Source organism: Sus scrofa, chromosome X, assembly GCF_000003025.6.
Source record: "Sus scrofa isolate TJ Tabasco breed Duroc chromosome X, Sscrofa11.1, whole genome shotgun sequence".
In the NCBI taxonomy this organism is placed as follows: domain Eukaryota; kingdom Metazoa; phylum Chordata; class Mammalia; order Artiodactyla; family Suidae; genus Sus; species Sus scrofa.
Window position 1 is genome coordinate 88,359,952 of NC_010461.5, and position 23,554 is coordinate 88,383,505.

Sequence of the window (23,554 nt, forward strand, 5' to 3'; positions counted from 1 at the left end):
TGGCATTTCAAACCTTCTAGGTGGAAGGGGAAGATCTGTTTGTGCTAAAGATTTCAGGGGATAAACTAGGCTGGCATTGGCTTTTTAGAGTGGAGGATACTGAGATGGACATACCAAAATGGAGTTCTATTACCATGTAAATAAATTGCACTTGAATCTGGGTAGAGGGCTCATCCACTACTTCATACATATTTTTTTCCACTTGAACATGAAATCTCAGTTCTGTGTAAACTCCTGCACAGTGCTGTGCAGGACTGATGGACGTGGCTGAGCTGAGGGGATGGAATAAGTGGAGCACTTTTCGTGGGGGTGGGTTAGAGGAAAGGCTGATGAAGTTTAAACCCAGGGATCAAAGATCTATAGAGGAGTTCCCTTGTGGCTCAGTGGGTTAAGGATCCAATGTTGTCACTGCAGCCACTCAGGTCACTGCTGTGGCATGGGTTTAATCCCTGGTCCGGGAACTTCCACTTGGCGTGGGCACAGTCAAAAAAACAAAAACAAAAACAAAAAAACAAACCTATAGAATGAGTGTGGGGGGGGGTCTCCCAAGAAACTATCAAATAAGCTCCCTAAAAGAAGGGAAGGGTTAAAAGGTTAGGTCCATTTACATTTCAATATGGAATAGAAACAATTGCCAAAATAACTTAAAAAGTATTTTTAGGACCAGATCCGCGGCATATGGAGGTTCCCAGGCTAGGGCTCAAATCAGAGTTCTAACCACTGGCTTACATCCCAGCCACAGCAACGCAGGATCCGACCCACATCTGCAACCTACGCCACAGCTCATGGCAACGCTGGATCCTTAACCCACTGAGCGAGGCCAGGGATGAAACCTCTGCCCCCATGGATGCTAGTCTGATTTGTTTCCGCTGAGCCACAATGAAATCTCCCAAAATAACTTTTTTTTGGGGGGCCACACTTCACAGTATGTGGAAGTTCCTGGGCCAGGGATCAGACCCAAGCTGCAGGTGCACCCTGTGCCACAGCTGTGACAGTGCCAGATCTCCAACCTGCTGCACCACAGAGGAACTCCCCCCAAAATAACTTTTTGCAGTCTTTTAAACCTTGGCAATGTATTTATTTCCTTGTAGTGAGCTGCAAGAAAATCCCTCAAAAGGGGATGCGTGTGTTTGTGTCAAGGAAGAGTGGAAATTGGGGAAGACTAGCGCTCCCTCTGGCTTTAACCTTTGGGATGCTAGGTCAGAAAGAACTATAGGAAATAGAGTGGGCAGCTGGAAAGAAACGTGGGAGTTAAATTCTTGCTGCCTTTGGGAAGAAAGAAGAGAGCACAGAGCAGAGGAGACCTGGAGACTTAGAACAGGAAAGCCTGTGTTCCCTAGTGCGTAGGCCTTGGGAGGCTGGCCCTGAGACTCAGTATTTTTTTTTTTTTTGTCTTTTTAGGGCCACACCCTCTGCATATGGAGGTTCCCAGGCTAGGAGTCGAATCGGAGCTGCAGCTGCTGGTCTACACCACAGCCACAGCAACGAGGGATCTGAGCCATGTCTGCGAACTACACCACAGCTCATGGCAACACCAGATCCCCGACCCACTGAGCAAGGCCAGGGATCGAACCTGCGTCCTCATGGATACTAGTCATGTTTGCTAACCGCTGAGTCACAATGGGAACTTCCTGAGGCTCAGTCTTAAACAGCAGCAACTGCTCCTCCTTTAGACAAGTAGGTTGCCAAGATCAGTATTTTCAAAGAGGATAGGTTTTTCCACAGACATAAAGCCATTTAGTCAAACACACTAATCCAAACCAAAAAACAAAGTTCAGAGAAAAATCTGGAGTCTTCCACAAACTACCAACCAATTAACCAATGAACCAGCCAACCAACCAAGAATGCTTATCAAGATAACCCTAGTTGTTTCAACTGAGAGTTAACAACCAAGTGAAATAACCTCATTGTATTTTCAAAGGAAACTGCAGACAAGGAAAATACCAGGGTTTTCAAGTGCCTTCCAAGCAATTTGAAATGTTTTATTCACATCATACAGACAGATTTTCCCTAGAGTATTTCCCGTTCAGAAAACACTTAAAAGACCTTGCCCTTTTGGGCTGTTTCTTGACATGGAAAGATTTTAATGTCACTGCTTTACCTTGCGGTTGGGATTTTGCCTCTTCAGCCAACTGTCTGCTCTCCTAGTTGCATCTGGCAGTTTTATCTTGCCTGATGCAACTGTCCAAACCCCACCCAAGCTCCCTGACTTCAATCTACATTTTCTCTACAAAATGTTTGAATGTTTCACTTTGCTAAATCAATGAGCAAATGTTTCCTAAGTGGTGTGTGGGGGGGGTGTGTGGGTGTGGGTGTGTGTGTGTTTAAGGCATTGTGCCTCTTACAGCAGGAGCAACAAAGTGGCACAAAACCTTTCCTCAAGGAGCTTGCTGTCTAATTGAAGATTTTTCAAGCAAGGGAGTGCTTCTCATATTTGACCTTTCATTTCAGTTCCTATTACTCTCCTTGGCTGGGCCCTGTTCACGTCACAATAGCCTCCTAAATTGTCCCTGTGCTTACCATTAACCCCTACCAGATTAATGCCAGTTCATCTTCTTAAAAAAATTAAACTGGGGCATTCTCCCACCATCTTATCCTTTTTGTACCCCCCACAAAATTTTTCAAAGATACCGTATTGTCTAAAGGGTAAGATTAAATCTTGTTTGCTTGGCTCAGAAGTTCCCTCCCTTCCTTCCTTCCTTCCTTCCTTCCTTCCTTCCTTCCTTCCTTCCTTCCTTCCTTCCTTCCTTCCTTCCTTCCTTTCCTTCCTTCCTTCCCTTCTTTCCTTCTTTCCATGTCTTTTTAGGGCTGTACTCGAGGCATATGGAGGTTCCCAGGCTATGGGCCTAATCAGAGCTGTAGCCGCTGGCCTACGCCACAGCCACAGCAACTCAGGATCCGAGCTGCACCTGTGACCTACACCACAGCTCACTGCAACACCGGATCCTCAACCCACTGAGAAAGGCCAAGGATCGAACCTGCGTCCTCATGGATGCTAGTCAGATTCATTCCCGCTGAGCCACGAAGGGAACTCCCCCCCCCCCAACCTTTTAAATCCGAGTCTTATCCATCTTCAAGGCTCAATTCAAGTCCCTCTTCATTCAGGCATCTTTTCTTCACTTCCCCCCTGAGAGTGATTTTTCCCTTCAATTTCTATAGATGATAGTCTGCATCTCTCACTGGTATTTCACTAATGCTACCTAGACTTGTTTGTTTTTTGTGTATGTGGGTTTCCCCCATAAAATTGGCCAAGGAACCACTAAATTGAAGGCCTTATAATAAAACCTTCTGGACTGCACATTTATTTAGGGCAGGGCCTGAGCCTAATGCATTGCCCATAAGGGATGATCAATTCATGGTTGATGATGAGGATGGTGATGCTTTTTCCTGGTTTCAGGGTATAGGATGGATTATGAGGGTGGGTAGCAGAGGAAAGATCCAGGTAGTAGGGGGATGAATGAATGAAGCATTTACAATAATAGTCCAAGAGGATGATAAGGGCATTAAATTATCATTTCCTTGCTTAGAGCCTCATTGTCTTACCGGAAGAACTTTAGTAAGATTGGAAAGAAAAGGAGGGCAGGACTTTGGGACTGCAGTGAATTTATGCGGGGGGCGGGGGTGATGTAGGCAACTGAACTTGAGCGAGTGCAGTAATGATAGAGGAAATCAGGGGTGGAAGCTGGATTTAGAGGGGAGATAAGGAGTGTTTTTTTTTTTGTTTTTTTTTTTGTTTTTTTTTTTTTTTGTCTTTTAGGGCCACACCCGTGGCATATGGATGTTCCCAGGCTAGGGGTCTAATCAGAGCTGTAGCCATCGGCCTACGCCAGAGCCACAGCAATGCCAGATCCAAGCCGCGTCTGCGACCTACACCACAGCTCACGGCAACACGGGATCTTAACACACTGAGCAAGGGCAGGGATTGAACCTGTAACCTCGTGGTTCCTAGTCAGATTCGTTAACCACTGAGCCATGATGGGAACAGGAGTATTTTTTAGACATACTGAGTTTAAGGTAACTTGTAACTGAGTTTAAGTAACCAAGTGGACATGTCTAGCAAGCAGTGAGATACTGCTCCCCTTTCAGTTCAAGGCAACAAATATTTACTGAACACTAACCATATGCCAGTCACTGTGCTGGAGCTATAGTCAAATAAGACACTGCCCCTGGCCTCCAGCGTTCATGTTTGATCAGGGAAGAAAAACTAATAAATTCCTGTAAGGTAGTAAAGGGTATAATTGAATTGTACATAAAGTGCCATGAGATTATAAATAGGGACTCCATTGTATCCAAGTAGGTGAGAAAAAGTTTCAGAAGTGACAATCTTTGAGCAAGGCTTGGAAAGATAAGTAGACCTTTGCTAAATAAACAAAGGATGAAATGACTTTCCAAGTGCAAAGAGAGTCTTGAGCAAAGGCACAAGACATGGATGCGTATGGCCTGCTAGTGGAACAACAGGTAGTCTGAAAAGAATAAAGAGAATGAGTGGACAGCATAAAAAAGAACGGTGCAAAAGAGGTGACTGTTGTCACAGACCAAAGACAAGAGTTTGTTACACTTGACTAGAGAGGCGGTAGAGTGTGATAGTTAAAGGTGTGGACGCTTAGAGTTGGACTCCCTGGGTTCAAATCCCACCTCTGCCGCTTCCTAGGGTGTGGCCTTGAGCAAGCCACTTAATCAATGCGTGCTCAGGTTGCCTTATCTGTAAAGTGGGGCTGATGGTTCCTCCTTCATGGGGTTGTTTTGATGACCAAAAGAGCTATTATATAAAGTGATTAGGGCAGCGCCTGGCATATAGTGAGTGTTATATCAAGGTGAGTCTAAGGGCTGAATTATAAGAAATAAGGCTCTACATCCTTGTGCACCCCACCATCAGCAGTCTTAAAGAGAAACTGTAAGTGAGAACTACTTTAAGTTTCCAAATACTCTAAGCCTGGATCCCAGGAGCACCAGATACATCTCTTATTCTCACACGAGTGGCAGTTCCTGGGGATGGTGATGTTATCTGTCTTAGAAAGGTAGATCCAAGGTAGGGAGAGGGCAAGGAGTCTGGGAGAAGAATGCGAATGGCCAGAGTGGGACTTTTCATTCAGGATAAATGGAAGCTCTCACGATGACATGTCCCTCCTGGCAAGCAGAAATAAAAAACCGAACAAGACTGAAATTCAGCACACGTATTTTATTTCAGCAATTGTGGAATTGACCAGCAGAGACCATAGAGGCAGCAGTGTCCCGTGACAGGTCCTTTGCTGGGCTTGGAGTATGTAAAGGAGCCCCATGACGAGGGCTAGCTGTTGGAAATGCAGCCCTACCTTGCTAAGGAAGCACATCTGACCATTTTTTAGAGCTCTGCTCGAGTGATCCTTGAATAGACTCTTGGAATGACTGTGCGTCCGTGCGTGACCGCTCTGTGTGCTGCTGAAAGGAGACGGAATCTTGCCTGCCCACCTAGCCAGCCCAGGGGTTTCACTTGATAACCTCTTGATTTGAATTCTGACTTTACCCCTTTCCAGCTGGGGCATCTTGAGCAAGTCCCTGAAATTCTCTTAGTCTCAGTTTCCCCAGCTGTGAAATGGAAATAAAACTAGCTCCTACGTTTTAAAGTGGTTATGGTAATAATATGACATAATTTATCTATAAAGCGCTGGGCACATTAAGTGCTTACAAGATGTAAGTTCATTTTCCCTTTACACTTAGGCAGCCCAAAGATCCTCGGCTCTCGTTTCAGCCCATCTGGGGGCTTCATATCCTCTAATGTCAACAGTGGTAGAGATGGGCAGAAGAAGTCAGTACATGGAAAGGCAGCGAAGAAGGGTGGCTTTTTTTTCCCACCCCAACCCTGACTTTGCAGTAAAGATGTTTTGATGTAGCCAATATCCCCCAATAGGAAAGGTATTCAGATACTGGACAGCCCAAGGTAAGAAATATCTACGAAGCCATGATGACAACTATGGGACACTCTACACAGCCATATATTTTTTTTTCTTTTTTTTTTTTTTTTTTGTCTTTTTGCCATTTCTTGGGCCGCTCCTGCAGCATATGGAGGTTCCCAGGCTAGGGGTCCAATCGGAGCTGTAGCCACCAGCCTACGCCAGAGCCACGTCTGCAACCTACACCACAGCTCATGGCAACGCCGGATCCTGAACCCACTGAGCAAGGCCAGGGATTGAACCCGCAACCTCATGGTTATTCGTTAACCACTGAGCCATGACGGGAACTCCTGCACAGTCATATATTTAATGTGAAGATATAGCTCTACATTCATATATTTTACAATTCGAGGGGAAAAAGGAAAGCAACACCATTTTGTTAGGATGTTAGAAATTTGTTGTGGTAATGTTATCTTAATATGCTTGTGCCTGTGGTCTCTTCCTGATGTACTTCGGTCTCCTTACCCTCTTTCCAAAAGAACAGCAGGAGGGCAGGGTGCTGGAGGGAAGGGAATTGTACAGTGGGAATAACATGGCCCCATCTCATCTGTCCTTCTGCCCAGCCTTCCATTAACCATCATGATCTACCAGAGACTGGAGAGCCTCCTATCTGTGGTGCTTCAGTGCCCTTGCATCATTAATATCATCATCTCTACCCTTCTTCTAGGAGTGGATCTTATGAGGGAGGTATGGAAGAAGTCATGCATGCTTAGCTGTCAGTCCGAACCTTTGAGAGCCAGCAGGGGACGAAGGCAGAAATCACTGTGTAATACTGTGGACTTTCTTGGCAGGTGAATACTGCTATGCATGAGGCCAAACTTATGGAAGAATGTGACGAATTGGTAGAGATCATCCAGCAGAGGAAGCAAATGATTGCTGTCAAAATCAAAGAGACGAAGGTAAAGCACAGCACTTCAGTGAGGCCAAGGCCCAGGTGACTTTACAAATGTCAGAGCTTTATCCCGATGATTCCAGTTTGAACTTGGATCATGAGCGTGAGAAGAAATGAGGTTTGAGGGAGGGAGGCAAAGAAGAAGCAATGTTTGGCCTGGTGCAATGAATCCAATAAAAGCGTTAGCACTTCTAGAATGTTGGAACTGCTCTATATCTTGACCCAGTTGGTAGTTACGTGGGTGTATGTATATGCGAAAAACTGAGTTGTACACTTCAGATATGGATGCTTTACTATATGTTGTATACTAAAAGGAAAAAAAAAAAAGGTAATGGTAGAAATATGGGCCGGAATTATGGAAGGATCATGAATTCTGTTATAAGGCCTTTGGCCTTAATCTGAAAAGTACTGGGAAACCATTTGAGTTTCTTAGGACAGGAGAAGACTCATGGGTACGGCAGAGGTGTACAGGGTAGGTCAGAATGGGATGGTACTGAAGTCAGGAAAGCAAGTGATGAGAAATGATTCTTGGCATGAATTGATGAAGGCCTAAACCAGGGAAGTGGCAGCACAAATGAAAGAGAAGAGCATGACAGGCATCGCTAGCAAGGAAATGGTGGGAATTGTCAACAGATTAGATATAAACGATGAAAGAGAGAGAGAGGACTTCCAGGCTTTTAGCATGGGATCTGAAGAATCATGGTCAAGAAGGTCAAGTGTGAGCCTCCATGCCTCTGTGTGGTTTTACGCTTATGGGTCTGCTGGTCAGTGTAGCAATTATGAGCTCCTGCTGTATGTACAGTGTGGGAACTTAGGAGAGCTTGGAGTGAGAACCATTACTCTGTGCCATGCTGGGTGGTTCCAATTAACAGGAATTGATGTTTCCAAGAACACAGGCCTATGAACGCACAGGTGTGTGTGAAGATGCTTATAGAGATAAATACATAGAAATGTAGATATTCATAAAGAAAAAAAGAGGTCCTTTATATTAAATGTGTATGACAGTGTATTGACAGTAAAATGTCAACAGTGGTGATCTCTGGGTGGTAGGGTTTCTTTTCTTCTTTCTTTTTTTCTTTTCGCTTTTTAGGGCCACACCTGCAACATTGGGAAGTTCCCAGGCTAGGGGTTGAATCAGAGCTACAGCTGCCAGCCTATGCCACAGCCACAGCAACGCAGGATCCAAGCCGTGTCTGAACCTACACCATAGCTCACGGCAATGCTGGATCCTTAATCCACTGAACGAAGCCAGGGATGGAATCTGCATCCTCATGGATCCTAGTCGGGTTCATTAACCACTGAGCCACGAAGGGAACTCCTCTTTGCTTTTTTTTTTTTTTTTTTTTTTTTGCCATACCTGCGCTATACAGAAGTTCCCGGGCCAGGGATGGGACCTGGGCCACAGCAGTGACCCTAGCCAGCACACTGCCAAATGCCCGTCATTGTGCCACAAGAAAACTCCTCGAGTTTCTTTTTATATTTTTCATTTTCTAAATTTTCTATAATGGCCATTCATTGCTTTTATAATCAAAAAATTAATGTGAGCAATGAAAAGAAGAGGCAGGTAACCTAAAGTGTGTGACCGAGTATGTTGCAGGGTAAGTATGTGGGAGGGGGGTTGGCAAAGCAGACATGGAGGGGAGGGGAGAAGGCGAGTGGCTAGCACAGGAACCATGGAATATGAATAGCTCTTATTTTTAGAATCACTGCAGCAGATCGCCTTCATGTTGTTTTATCGTTTTTAATTAAGCCCTGGATATGTTATCGCATTTTCTTTTGCTAATTCTTTAAGGTTATGAAACTAAGAAAGTTGGCACAGCAGGTTGCTAATTGCCGCCAGTGTCTTGAACGGTCAACAGTCCTCATCAACCAAGCCGAGCACATCCTGAAAGAAAATGACCAGGCACGGTTCCTCCAATCTGCAAAAAATATTGCCGAGAGGTGAGTTCCTTAGGTTCGTTTTGACATGCTTGCTCTTATGAAAAGAGGCCCGCTTAAAGTCACTCACTTCTGTTCAGGCATGTATGTAGCAGCTGCCACCTGAAGATTTTACCAGCGGGCTAGTTACTAAGCCTCAGTGTGGAAGATGTCCTTCTCCCTGTCTCTGCGGCCTCCCAGTTCTTCCAATGCCCGGCCAACCCTGTGCCCTAGCCAAGCCGTAGCTCTGCACTGCCCACTTAGGGCTGGAGCTTTCTGTGCTGGCGTTGGTGGAGGGACAGAGAAACTTTCAGCCACACAGATAGGTGTGTGCCCTTCCTAAGTCCACGTGCAGTTTCTCTCGTTTCCATTTCGCTCTTCCTCACATAAATCTTTGAGAGCAATAACTCTTAGGCTTTTATTTCATTAGCCACCCCTTTGAGCATTTAATGGAAGGCATGAACCCACTTCCCAAGGAGGAAAAATGCATATTAGATATAGATATACATATAGAATTTTGCATACAACTTCAGAGGACTCACGGATCCTTAGAAGCCCATCTATACAACATTTGTGAAGAATCCGAGACCTAAAGTGAATCACTTGTTCGGTAGAGTCGCCAAGGTTTTGAGGGGCTGCAGGGGCTCATTAGACCAGATTGGACTTTCTTATAGTGCCCTCTCATTCACTGAAGACTTTTTGGCTCCAGGTTCACAGTATCCCTTCCATTGCTTCTGCCGTCATTCTGGGTCATGGTAGCAGCATCCACATGGCTGACCCATCTGGTCCTCTAGCCATCTGTCTCCTTGCCGTCTCCTCCTCTACTGACCCTCACACCTCTGCTACACTTCACCCACTCACTTCCTTGCCCTATTTATTGAACCTCAGCATCACTCCAAATTACGCTTAAATCATAAGTTAAAACATCCCGCTTTCTAATTACAACCTCTATACTTACAGTTGTTGGTTTTTCTCCAGTGCATTTATTCTTCGGCTTCATTAGAACCCCTAAGTCCTGACTCCTACCTACTGTCTACCTACCTACCTACCTACTGCTACCTACTGTCTTCGTTTCTTCCTTTGGCCTATTTAGGGTCTGTGATTTCTCACTTCAGCTACTTTCGTTTCAGTATCCACAGTTCCATTGTCCCACTGTCTTTTGTTTTGTTTTGTTTTGTCTTTTTTTTTTTTTTGCCAATTCTTGGGCCGCTCCTGCGGCATATGGAGGTGCCCAGGCTAGGGGTCGAATTGGAGCTGTAGCCCCCGGCCTACGCCAGAGCCACAGCAACGCGGGATCCGAGCCGCGTCTGCAACCCACACCACAGCTCACGACAACGCCGGATCCTGAACCTACTGAGCAAGACCAGGGATCGAACCCCCAACCTCATGGTTCCTAGTCGAATTCGTTAACCACTGAGCCACGACGGGAACTCCTGTCCCACTGTCTTTATATCGCACCAACCAAATAAGATCCCAAGCCTGAATCAGCCCGTCTGTTCCCACCTTTTCCATGCCTATAGTTGAGTTGCAGAACCTTGCTGGAGAACATCATGTAACCAAAGATGCTGGTACTATTGCACCATAAATTTATGTTTTCTAATCTCACCTGGGCCCTCAGTACTGACTGGAAATTGCTTTGGTCAGCTTTCTTTTTTCTTGGTCTCCATAAAGTCTATTTCGAATTTTCTGTGCTCGGAGTTCCCATTGTGGTTCAGTGGAAACAAATCTGACTAGCATCCATGAGGACATAGGTTCAATCCCAGGCCTCGCTCAGTGGGTTAAGGATCTGGTGTTGCCATGAACTGTGGTGTAGGTCACAGACAGGGCTCAGATCTGGCATGGCTGTGGCTGTGGCTGTGGTGTAGGCCAGCAGCTACAGCTCTGATTCGACCCCTAGCCTGGGACCCTCCATATGCCACAGGTGCAGCCCTAAAAAGACAAGAAAAAAATTTTCTGTACTCAACTCAAAATTCCAACCCTGCTATCTTCCTGTTCATACTCAGCAGGTGACTTTACATCCTATCTTAACGAAAAAGTGGTAAATATGAAATGATAAATTCTTCAATTTCTTATACCAAACTGCTGGAATACTGACATCCATTACTTTCCTTTTCCTTCTGGTTAAATGGAAGAGATGTCCCCTCATTTGTGCTTTGGCCACATACCTTCTTTTTTCCATAGCTTCAATCTTGCCCCATCTCAAGTTGACCTCGCATCCACTTTTGTATCTCTCCTATCTAAAAAAAAAAAAAAAAAAAATACAACTTTCTACTACCTTATGCTCTAGCTATTGCCATCTCTCCTTCCCTTCACAGCAAACTTCCTGAAAGAATTTTCATATCTTTACCTCTAATTTACTCTTCTTAAACATTTAAAATTTATTTATATGTTAAGGTAATACTTGTACCTCGCTCGTCAAAAGTTGTTAATAGAATACAGCAAGAAATAGCAATCTCTTCTCATCCCCAATTTCAGCTCTCTAATAATAATAATAATAATAATAATACTGGGCATTTACTTTGTGTTGGACATTATTTTAAGCCTTTATAAGTATTAACTCACTTAACCAGCCCAAAACCTTATGAGATAGACACTATTATTATTCCCATTTTGCAAAAGAGAGAATGAGGCTCATAGAGGTGATGTGGCTCCTCTAGGGCCAACCAACTAGTTTAGGGGCAGAGGCAGGATTCAGATCTATAGAGTCTAGCACTATAGTTTGCATGTTTACAACCAAGACAAGCAATTTCAGTTCTATTAGGTGCTTCTATTGGCAAGAACTTTATGTTTCTAAATAATATCCTTATGTTGCTATTTTTTCAATTTTAGGTATTAACAGTTGGCTTCTGTGAATTTGGTAAAATTTTATGCGTTATTTATTCAAATATTTTTATGCCACCTCCTTCTGCTCTTACACGGACTCCAATTATATGTATATTAGGCTGCTTGAAGCTGTCCTGAGCTCACTAATGCTCTGTTCATTTTTTTTAGCCTTTTTTTCTCTGTGTGTTTCATTCTGATAGTTTCAAATGATATGTCTTCAAGCTTACTAACCTTTTCTTCTATAATGCCTAGTCTGCCATTAGCTGCTCTAGTTTCATCTCAGATATTGTAGTTTTCACCTCTAGAAATTCAATTTAGGTCTTTTTATATCTTCCATATATATATCTAACACACTTAGCCTTTCTCTAGCTTTTTGAACATATGGAATACAGTTACAATAATGCTTTAATGTCTAATTCTAATACCTGTGTCAGTTCTGGGTCAGTTCCACTAGTTGCTTTTTTCTCCTCATTATGGGTTTTATTTTCTTCTTCTTTGCACATCCGGTATTGGATGCCAGACATTGTGAATTTTGTCTCATTGGGTGCTGTGTATTTTGTATTCCTATAAATATTTCTAAACTTTGTTCTAGAACGCAGTTAAGTTACTTGAAAATATCTTGTTTCTTTCAGGTCTTGCTTTTAAGATTTGTTAGGTGGAATCAGAGCAGTGTTTAGTCCAAGGGAAATTTTTCCTCACTTCTGAGGCAAGACCCTCTACAGAGTGCCCCATGAATCATGAGATTTTTCTGGTTGAGCTGGTGGGAACAGACACTATTCCTGGTCCCCTGTGAGCATTACGAATTGTTCCCTCTAATATTTTTGGGTGGCTCTTTCTCTGGCATTGGACAATTTCCTCACATGCATGTGTTGATCAGTATTTTGTTGGATAGTAAAGGTGAACCCTCTGAAGGTCTTTAGAATCCTCTCTGAAGCTTTCTCCTCTTCAGTACTCTGCCTTGTGAACTCCAATCTACTTAGTTTCTTGGGTTTTCAGCCCTTTGTTCTTAATTAGGGACTCTATTGGGTTCCACCTGATTTTTCCCTTCATGTACCATTTTAATCCATTAATTTTGCTGGAACAAATTTTCCTATTAGGTTCCTAAGAAAAAGTACAAGGGACATAAGTTTTTGAGAATTTTTTGTTTAAAGAATATTTAAAATTTATTTTCTAATTTGATAGGTTGGAAATAAATTTTCCTTATGACTTTGTAGGCATGGCTCTCTTGTCTCCTAACTTCCATGTTGTGTTGCTATTTTGATTCCTGATCTTTTGAATGTGACCTGTATTTTAAAAATCTGAAGCTTTGGAGTTCCCACTGTGGGGCAACAGGTTAAGTATCCAAAGATGTCTCTGTGATGGTGCACGTTCAATCCCTGGCCTGGAGTAGTGGGTTAAGGATCTGGAGTTGCCGTGGCATAGGTCATAGCTGTGGTTCAGATTTGACCCTTGGCCAGGGAACTTGCATATGCCATGGGTGTGGCAGAAAAAAAAGAAAAAGAAAAAAAATCTAAAGCATTTTTTTTCTTTTTACAGCTGGAAGTTCCTGGGCTAAGGGTCGAATCAGAGCTGCAACTGAGGCCTACACCACAGCAACACCAGATCTGAGCCACACCTGTGACCTACACTGCAGCTTGCAGCAACACCAGATCCTTAACCCATGAGTGAGGCCAGTATTGAAACTGCATCCTCACAGAGACTATGTTGAGTCTTTAACCTGCTGAGCCACACTAGGAACTACAAAATGTGAAACTTTGAAAGTCTTATAGTTAATCTACTTCTTCTGAAATGTCACCAAAATATGCCTTGGTATGGGTCTTTTATCATTCATTTTTGTTGGGAACTGAGTCTTACCAATCTGAAGACTTCTAGTTCTAGGAAATTATCTTTTATAATTTGCTAATTATTTCCTCCCCTTTTCTCTCTTTCTGGGACTCTAATTAGCTAGATTTTGGACATACTGGATTTTCCCTCTAATTAAAAAAAAATCTTTTGTCTCCTATTTTCCATGATTTTGTCTTGTGTTCTAAGATGTTTCCTTAATTTTTCGTCCAATCCTTCTTTTAAAATTTTAATTTAAGCATTCATATTTTTATTTATAAGAGCTCTTTCTTGATCTTTGCTTCTTTTTTTAGTATTCTGTCCCTGCTTTATGTACACAAACTATGTGTTTATCTTCCTGATGACATTAATGATTATTTTTAAAGTTTTTTTTTTTTTCTAAACTGCACTGTCTTGGTTTCCTCCATGTTTCTTTGCTCTGTTAGTTTGTTTTAGTTTCTGTCTTTACCTAAGTGTTTGGGGAATTTTTCGCTGCCTTTTTGAATTTAAACACTAAAAGGTGACTGGAAGATCTGAGGGTGTGGGAACAGTTTGCTGCTTGGTGAACTTTGCTCTAGGATTATAAGGCAAAATGCCAGATTTTTATTGAGTGGACCCCAAGTGTCATTTCTGTAGGTGTTTTTCTCTTGGGTCAGTCACCCCAGAAAGAATCCACCAGTCTCTTGTTTCTGGAAGGGGATGAAGGGTTATAAGTCTGGCTGCCACTATTCCAGGAGCCAAGCAGGGAAAGGGTTTTAAGACTGCTTTTAGTATGGCATCAGCATGAGGAAGGATCTGGCAGTCTAGCTGTTCCTCACGCAAACTTTTCAACTGTCTATGGCACCAAATCAGCTTGATGTTGTTGGCTTCCTGATCCAGCTTTCTCTGCTCTATTGTTGGCTACCACTCATCCATCCTTTTCTTTTCTTTTTTCTTTCTTTCTTTTTTTTTCTTTTTTTTTTTTTTTTTTTTTTTTTGTCTTTTTAGGGCCGTCCCTGAAGCATATGGAGATTCCCAGGCTAGGGGTCGAATCGGAGCTCTAGCTGCCAGCCTACACCACAGCCACAGCAACGCCCAATCTGAGCTGCATCTGTGACCTGCACCACAGCTTACCTCAATACTGGATCCTTAACCCACTGAGTGAGGCCAGGGATCAAACTCGCATCCTCATGGATACTAATCAGGTTTGTTAACTGCTGAGCCATGACAGGAACTCTCCATCCCTTTCTAGTTTCCAAACATTTGTTGACAATCTCTTACTTGCTGGCATCTCTTTTTCCATTCTCTTTGTGGGTTTATGATGTTTGTTTGTTTGTTTTTTCTTTGACTGTCATTTCAGCAGGATTTCATGCGAACAGAGATAAAACATATATTTAAACCACTGTATGTAATCATACCCACTCACTCTACAACTTTTTGCAATCTGCCACCAGGACACTATTGAAAGTGTTATTCCCAAGGTCACCAAATGAATACCTTGTTGCTAAATATAATAGACCTTCCTTTGTTTCATCACACTGTCTCATCTTACTTGGTCTCTCAGTAGCATTTGTCCCTACTGACCATTTTAACTTGAAATTTCTCTGCCTTTAGCTTGAGAGCACTCCTCGCTTTCTTCCTACCTATCTGGTTTCATTTTCCTTTAGCAGCAACTCTTCCTTGACCCATTCCTTTAATGATATTTTCCCCCATGATTCTGTCTTAAGCTGTTCTCTTTTCTCACTACACTTTCTCCCTGTTGCAAACTTAAACTTCCTAGGGCTTCAGTTACCATGCAGCTGGGGTTCTTTTTTTTTTTTTTTTTTTTAAACTATCTAGCTGTTGATGATTCCCAACTCTCTAAATCTTCTTTTCATGAGCTCAGGTTATGGCCTATGGGGTTGGTGGAATAGGTGGCTAATTACATGGTATGGCTTAAGAATCATCTACCCAACTGAAATATCTTTCTTACTGGTTTCTCAGAGGGTCTGACATTCTTCCCCACCATTATTCATGGTAGTGTATCAAGAACCAAGACTTAAGTTAAAATGAAATTTTAACTGGGATAGTTATTCCTGCCACCTTACAAATGACATTTATTATATTATCTCTAATAGAGATCAGAGCCTTGAGAGATAGTGGATGTGTTTAGCTTAAACATAGCAACACATACTCCCTCTCTCTCTCTCTCACACACAGACACACAGACACACAGACACACACACACAGACACACACACACACACACACACACACACACACAGACTTACATATACCTCAATGTCATTTTAATCTCATCCTTAACCTTCTAGCCACTGCTACCATTTGGGAGTATAGTACCCATATATAGATATAGATATATAGATATAGATGTATCACAGAATAAGGTCATGCTGTATATACTACATTTTACCCTATGTTGGAAACATAGCAATATATCACAAACTTTCCTCTCTCATTAGATATTTTTTTTACAACCTGATTTCCAGTGGTCTTATCTTGTTTAATCTTTTGATGGACAATACATTACTCAGCTCAGTCCCCATTGTTAGACAATTAGTTTACATATGGTGTGTCGAGTGCCTTTGTAGTTGTGTCTTTGCATACATCTTGGTTATTTCTTTAGTAAAAAAAATTATGAAGTACTTAGAAGGACATCTGATTTACAGGTGGGAGCCTCTGTGTAGCGTGTAATGAAGGAATTATTTTAAAATGAGCAATGCTAAAAAGGACAAGAAGGGAGTTCCCGTCGTGGCTCAGTGGTTAACGAATCCGACTGGGAACCATGAGGTTATGGGTTCGATCCCTGGCCTTGCTCAGTGGCTTAAGGATCCGGCATTGCCGTGAGATGTGGTGTAGGTGGATGTGGCTTGGATCCTGTGTTGCTGTGGCTCTGGCGTGAGCCGGCAGCTACAGCTTTGATTAGACCCCTAGTCTGGGAATCTCCATATGCCGTGGGTGCGGCCCTAGAAAAAGACCCAAAAAAATTTTTTTTTTGAAAAAAAGGACAAGAAGATTTTTGTTCTAAAGTTTTCCCAGATCCTTACCATGGAACAGAGAGGCAAACATGAGGCTGGGCCAAATCTCTGTGGTCTGTTTGGGTAAAATACAGGTCAGACCCCTGGATTCTCTTGTACAGATGCCAACAAGAACTAAAGCAATCACCTGGGGAGAGGAGATGCTGATGGAGTATTTGGAGTATCCCAGGAAGTACATCCCTGGGACAGAAATGCTCTTTGCTGGGAGTTCCCGTCGTGGCGCAGTGGTTAACGAATCCGACTAGGAACCATGAGGTTGCGGGTTCGGTCCCTGCCCTTGCTCAGTGGGTTAACGATCCGGCGTTGCCGTGAGCTGTGGTGTAGGTTGCAGACGCGGCTCGGATCCTGCGTTGCTGTGGCTCTGGCGTAGGCCGGTGGCTACGGCTCCGATTCAACCCCTAGCCTGGGAACCTCCATATGCCGCGGGAGCGGCCCAAGAAATAGCAACAATAATAACAACAACAACAAAAAAGACAAAAGACAAAAAAAAAAAAAATTAGTTAAATGAATGTATAAATTAAAAAAAAAAAAAAAAAAAAAAAAAAAAAAAAAAAAGAAATGCTCTTTGCTGGCATTAAGAAGGGAGAAAAGGCAGACTTGATAGCTTAACTCAAAAAAGCTACTAATGAGTTAATAGTTGGCCACTGCCTTATTTAATGCAGAACAGAAGTAGCTCATGGCTCATGACTTTTTTATATGTACCATATTTAAGTTGATCTCATACACGAGAATTCAGATCACGAATGGCTGATAGAATATTTCCTTTGGACAGTCATGGCTTACATAAGATAAGCTTGTGGCTCAATGAATATGATCAGCTTTATGATTTTTGATAGTAATTCCATTTCTGCAAGTACAATCCTTGTTTTCCCCTCTAAAGATACGATTGGACTTGATTAATAGTGTTCACCCTTTGAATGGATATATGTGTATGTGTGATTGATTCACCCTGCTGTACATCTGAAAATAACACATTGTAAATCAACTATACCCCAATAAAATTTTTTTTAAAAATTCAGTTTTTCACAGAGATGGTGACTACCATCTCAAAACCTATAGGAGATTGAGTTTATATTTAGAGTTATATAACTGGATATATTAATATATTTTAATATATCTAACTACTGAGGAGATCTCTTTACTGTCCCATAGAATAGAGCAAGACTCGTGTGTGCTTCCAGTTGTGTTCTGTTAAGGCCAAGACTGAAGATAAGCTGACAATGTCTACTTTCTCTTTTTGATCTTAACTGTGCTTATTTAATTGCAATTCTCTGTATCTAAAATGTTGCCTTTTACTTAATGAAAGGCATTTTAGTATCGTTTATATATAATGCCAAATAAAAATATGTAACAATTCTCATATTTCATAATCTATAAGGTCAGCTGTTTTTGCAATTCAGCATACGATACAGAAGCAAACTTTGCTTGTGAATTTTTTACTAAGTCAGACCAAGTTATAATTCGGGATTGTCTTTTAGACAGCTATGCAAAAACACGTACAACTATAGAACTACTGTATATGTGTGATTGGTAATGCTGCTTTTACCACCTCGTTAGAAGTGTTAAAGTGGAGGAGATAAGCCATTAGCACAAATTTTGTAAATTATGGGATCATTAGGCTTAAGAATGAACATAATCACGGATCAAAAAAATTCTTGAAGTAGAACCGTGATGTCAAAGAATATTTACATTTTAAGTTGTTTTGATTTTTTTTTTTCTTTTTGGCTGGGCCCGAGGCATGTGAAAGTTCCAGAGATCAAACCTGCACCACAGCAGTGACAATGCCAGATCCTTAACCCACTGTGCCACTAGGGAACTCCTTTTTTGACATTTAATGCTAAATTTGGCCTCCAAAATTTGATTCATTTTCAGTTCCAATAAAAATATGTAGGCATTATTTAATACAGGTATAAAAGTTCCTACAAAGTCATTATGTATAATCTTAAATACTACCTCATTTTAATTTACGTTTCTTTGATTTCTCATGTAATTGGGCTTTGTCATATTTATTGGCTATTTGTTTTCATGTTTTGTGAATTAACTTTCTGTTTTATTTGTCTACACTCCTGTCACACCTTTACCTTCTCCTCATTCCCAGACACCTTAAAATCTGATCTGCCTCCAGTTTTGACCCCTTGCAGTCCACTGCTGCTGGAGTATTGGTCTTGAAACATAAATTTGAGCACATCACTCCTCTACCTAAAATGCTTCAGTGGCTCTCATTGTATTAGTCATTCATTTGTTTATCCTGGCCTAAAATTAATTCTTTTTTTAATTTCTCCAATACATTATTTTTTTTCCTACTGTCCAGCATGGTGACCCAGTTACACATACATGTATACATTGTTTTTTTCTCACATGATCGTGCTCCATCATAAGTGACTACACATAGTTCCCAGGGGAAATCAATAAAATAGAGATTCAAAAAACAATAGAAACAAATCAATAAAACCAAGAACTGGTTCTTTGAAAAGGTAAACAAAATGGACAAACCTCTGGCTAGACTCACCAAGAAGAGGAGAGAACAAACCCAAATAAACAAAATCAGAAATGAAAAAGGAGAAGTCACAACGGATACTACAGAAATACTAAAATTAATTCTTAAAACATCTCTGTTTTCAGAAACGGCCCAAAGCTACTGTTGGTAGATGTGTAGCAGGGGATATGTATTTAACTCCTCATCCCCTTACAACTAGTTCACATACAAGTTTCCTCTCTGTTCTTCCTGCATTCAGTGCCTCCTCCCTCTTCTCCAGCATGCATATTATTGCCCAGTTAATGTTTCTTTCCTTTCTGTTATTTGCTTGCGCAAGGATCTTCATTGGCTCCAATTCAAGCCTGGCACAGGGCCTAGACATGTATGTTTTGATCAAAGCTCAGAGATAATTCTGATGTAGAACACAGTGGTTTAGAATTGCTAAAGTACGTAAAAATATACCTTTTCGAAAAATAAAGTCACTGTCTAAATGGTCAGGGGTATAGAGTTTAGGATCCAATGAACATGGGTTCAGCTCTATTTCTTTTTTTCTGACCCTTGTGCGACCTTGAGCAAGTTACTTAACCTTTCTGTGTCTCATTTACAAAATGGAAATAACAGTTGCTACACAGGATTCTGGTAGAGAGTAACTTAAATAATGTATGCAAAGGGCGCGCATGATGTCTTATATATGCTAAATGCTCAATAAAGGTTAGCATTCGTGTTGTTGTTAGTTATTCAGTTAGTCATTCAACAATTATTTATTCTCTATGTGTCCAATGCTGTGTCAGGGACCATGGAAGATTATAAGAGGTACAAAATTATGGATCCTGCTTTTGAGACACTTCGAATTAGTTGGGGAGATAATAAGACTAACCTAGCATTATACAATTAGAGAATAATAAAATTAAATGTCAGTGTTATGAAAGATCAAAGTATAGTATTTAGGGGAAGGTTTTAACCAAGCTCCAGTGCTGGCTGGATGATTAGCATTTAAAAAAGAAAAAAAAGAGGGGGAGAAAAAATTCTCTCAAACTGCTCTTACCAAGCCTTCGAAGGTCTAGTTTTGATGCTGCCTGCCAGATGGAAAAATGATGCAGAGGGGAAAAAATCCTGTATTTACTTCTCCAAATTAAGACTGAATGGGGGAGTGTGTTTGAGGGGTGAACATATGTGAATAAATATGGTATAACCCTTAATTGGTTCCTGATGATTAAAATTTAAGTGGTTTCCAATGGAAAAGCACAGATATGATATTTTCCCCTTAATGAATCAAACCCTACCAGTCACTTATTTTCACCTTGTTAAACCAGAATTCAAACACTGGATAAAGGTTGCAAACCCATTTTGATGTATATTGATGTACTTTTCTCTCTTCCAGGGTCGCTATGGCAACTGCATCTTCTCAAGTTCTGATTCCAGACATCAATTTTAATGATGCCTTTGAAAACTTTGCTTTAGATTTTTCCAGAGAAAAGAAACTGCTGGAGGGGCTAGATTATTTAACAGGTGTGAAAAAATTGTGCTTTCCTTCTGGTTTTACTACGTTTCTTTTGGTTTGCTTTTACTTTAAAATAATCTGAAAAGGAAAATTTTGATAAAGAAAATGCTTTTATAACCTTTAAACAGTAACATGTATATTTTTAGATAGAATATATTTTAGTTCATGTACCAGAAAAGGAAGGTAGTTTGTCAGATATTTCTGAGGACAGAATGGGTATACATACCATCCCTACTTAAAAGTGAAAAACAAAACAAAACAAAAAAAGGTGAAAAACAAGAAGTTGCTGATGGTTTTCTCCTTATGAGCCCATCAGTAATGTAATGTCACTTGTTACAGGGTAAAACTTACTGGTAATGGAAGAATATTAGAGAGTGTCTCACATGGGTACAGGTGCCATCCAAATGGTTTTAAGGAAATTTAGGAATTAGCAGGTTAGGAATAAAAATGTAAAAAGAAAAAAATCTGACAGAAAATTTTAGAAAATGAAGAAGGCAACCAATCTGTTAAAACAAAACACTGGTGACCTTCACGATTGTTGAATGATCATTTCGTGAGAAAAATATACACACATGATAACTTCTACTTTATGCCAGACACTGTATAGTAATTTTATATCATGATCCTTACAATGAATCTATGAAGTAATTATCACCCCCATTTTACAGATGGGGGAACTCATGTTAATTTGCACAATTCACCCATATTAATACTGCCCAAAGTATATAATAAAACTTATTTTGAAATAAAAACAGGAGTTCCCTAGAAATTGTAGTGACAGTTGCTAATAAAAATATATACACGATTAAAAAAAACCAAAAACACAAAAAAACAGGAGTTCTTGTCGTGGCTCAGTGGTTAACACATCCGACTAAGAACCACGAGGTTGCGGGTTCGATCCCTGCCCTTGCTCAGTGGGTTAACGATCCGGCGTTGCCGTGAGCTGTGGTGTAGGTCAAAGATGCGGCTCAGATCCCACATTGCTGTGGCTCTGGTGTAGGCTGGCGGCTACAGCTCTGATTTGACCCCTAGCCTGGGACCCTCCATATGCCTCAGGTGCAGCCCTAGAAAAGACAAAAAAAAAAAAATTAAAAAAAAATAACAAAAAAAAAACCCAAAGAAAAACAAGTAGGTTGAAGGTCGTGTAATAAGGAAACCACGTGACCACTTACTTTGCTCTCATATCTATGAGTTTGCGTAGGCAGTGTAGATAATGGGCAAAAACATTGATGAGCAATCATCTCCAGGGCTTAGGCTTAGATCTTTTGCCTGAATACCTTTATCATCAAAGCAAAAGTAGTTTGGGGGAACTTGAGGTCTCAGCACTTGGCTTCAGGTTGCATGGTACATGCAGTCTAAAGCCTCTGATGAAGAAAACCTCCTTTCCACGAGACGTTGGGTTGGGCCATGAAAGTAATGATTGTAAAATTCCAGGACAGAGCGCATGCTTTCCTGACCTTCTTTTCCACCTTTCCTTACAGCCCCAAACCCACCATCTATCCGAGAGGAACTCTGTACTGCCTCCCATGACACCATTACAGTCCACTGGATCTCGGATGATGAGTTCAGCATCAGCTCCTATGAGCTTCAGTACACCATATTCACTGGCCAGGCTAACTTCATCAGTAAGTCATGGTGTAGTTGGGGCCTGTGGCCAGAGATAAGGAAATGTAAGGAAGCAGTAAGCTGCTCAAGATTGGCCGGGGCTCCACGAGGCAAGTGTTTGTAAGACATGTTAGGTTGTTTAGTCTAGTGTTTGATAGACAGTGCAAGCTCCCCCTCAGGGTATTGCAAAGCCCTTACTGATGGGTGACAAGCAAGTTGCGTACTTCCTTGCTGGGTAGTCACTGGGGCCACTCCCATTTGTTTATGTAATTCTTAGCCTTTCCTTAGTTGATCCATGTCACTCCACTCTCCTAAATCAGAACACGGCTCAGAATTCGCTCCTGAGAAGCTGAGCCACCATCATTGCTGATTCTATGTGTGTGAACATCTCTCGCCTTGATTCTTTCCCACTTCATTATCATGGAAAGATACATGACATGCAAAGACTACCACTTCCTTGACCATACCTATTTGGATCAATGAACAAGTGACAAGCCTCCTGCCTCTGTCACTTTTCCCTCTGACCCTTCGCCATATCCTCCAAGAATCACACTGAAAGTAAAAACGCATCAGTGAGCCACCAAATGAAAGATGTCCCTAAAGCAGTCGTTCAGGTCACATGTTATGCTTTCATCTTCTGATGAACTGGAGTAAGGCGAGGCAGAGTGGGACCTTAACTCCAACCTCAGGGTCTGCTCAGTGTGCTGGGGAAAATGGACATGAACGCAGAATTAAAGCTGGATGCAAGACTAGAACTGATTCACGCCCTGAGTTCTGCATCTGCATAATTGCAAATTAGTATTTTTCTCTTCACCTTGTGTTTGTGCTTCTGTGTCTGACCTTACAGACCCGCATAAGAGGAGCGTTTCCAACAAAACCCTCCTGATTGATAGGTTTCCTGTTCCCGTTTTGTGACAATTTAGGGCCACATATTGGGGTGGGGAGGTCAGAGGACATTTAGGGTCAAACTCTAAAAAACACTTGCCTCGTGCAGCTCCAACCTAAGCCACTTGGCCCTGGTAGCTGTGTTGCTGGGTGTTTCTTCAGGTTGTAAAGTCACAAACCACTAAGGCCTCCCCAATATGCTTGTTTGCACTTGTCTCTCCTGCTCTGGAAAGTTTTAAAGCCAGTAACGGCTTCTCTTTCCTGATGTGGGGGAGAAAGGTGGTCTCCTGGGGTTGAGAATAAGTCCAAGAAGTGACAGAGATCAAAAGGCTGTCAGCTGTCACCTCGATTTTCAAGGCCATATAGTCCTTTGTAGAGAAAAACTTAAAGGATAATTCTTCATAGTGATAAGATCATAGCATCTTAGAATTGGAAGGGACCTCAGAATTCATCTCCTCAAATCCTCTTCCTTTCTACGAGATATCTTGTAGGTGCTTGACCTGTTTCTGCTCCAACTGAACTGTAGCCGAGTTCCAGCAAAACAGCCCATTCAGTTGTTGTGCAGCTATAAACGATTGTCAGTTCTTCCTTATGATAAGCCTAACCCTTCCTCCTAGTGAAGAATAATAACAATGATAGCTTATATATGTAGTATCCTTTTCCATTTACAAATACTCCGTTATCTAAT

General features: G+C 41.6%; 1 protein-coding gene across 1 annotated transcript in view; it reads left to right on the forward strand.

Moving 5' to 3' along the window:
* The window catches only part of MID2 (midline 2), a 100,854-nt gene that overhangs the window by 65,920 nt on the left and 11,380 nt on the right, over positions 1–23,554 (forward strand). Inside the window, 4 exon segments of the mRNA XM_005657908.3 lie at positions 6,722–6,829; positions 8,615–8,763; positions 20,257–20,384; positions 21,858–22,091. Of these exon segments, the coding sequence (XP_005657965.2) occupies positions 6,722–6,829; positions 8,615–8,763; positions 20,257–20,384; positions 21,858–22,091 (619 nt within the window).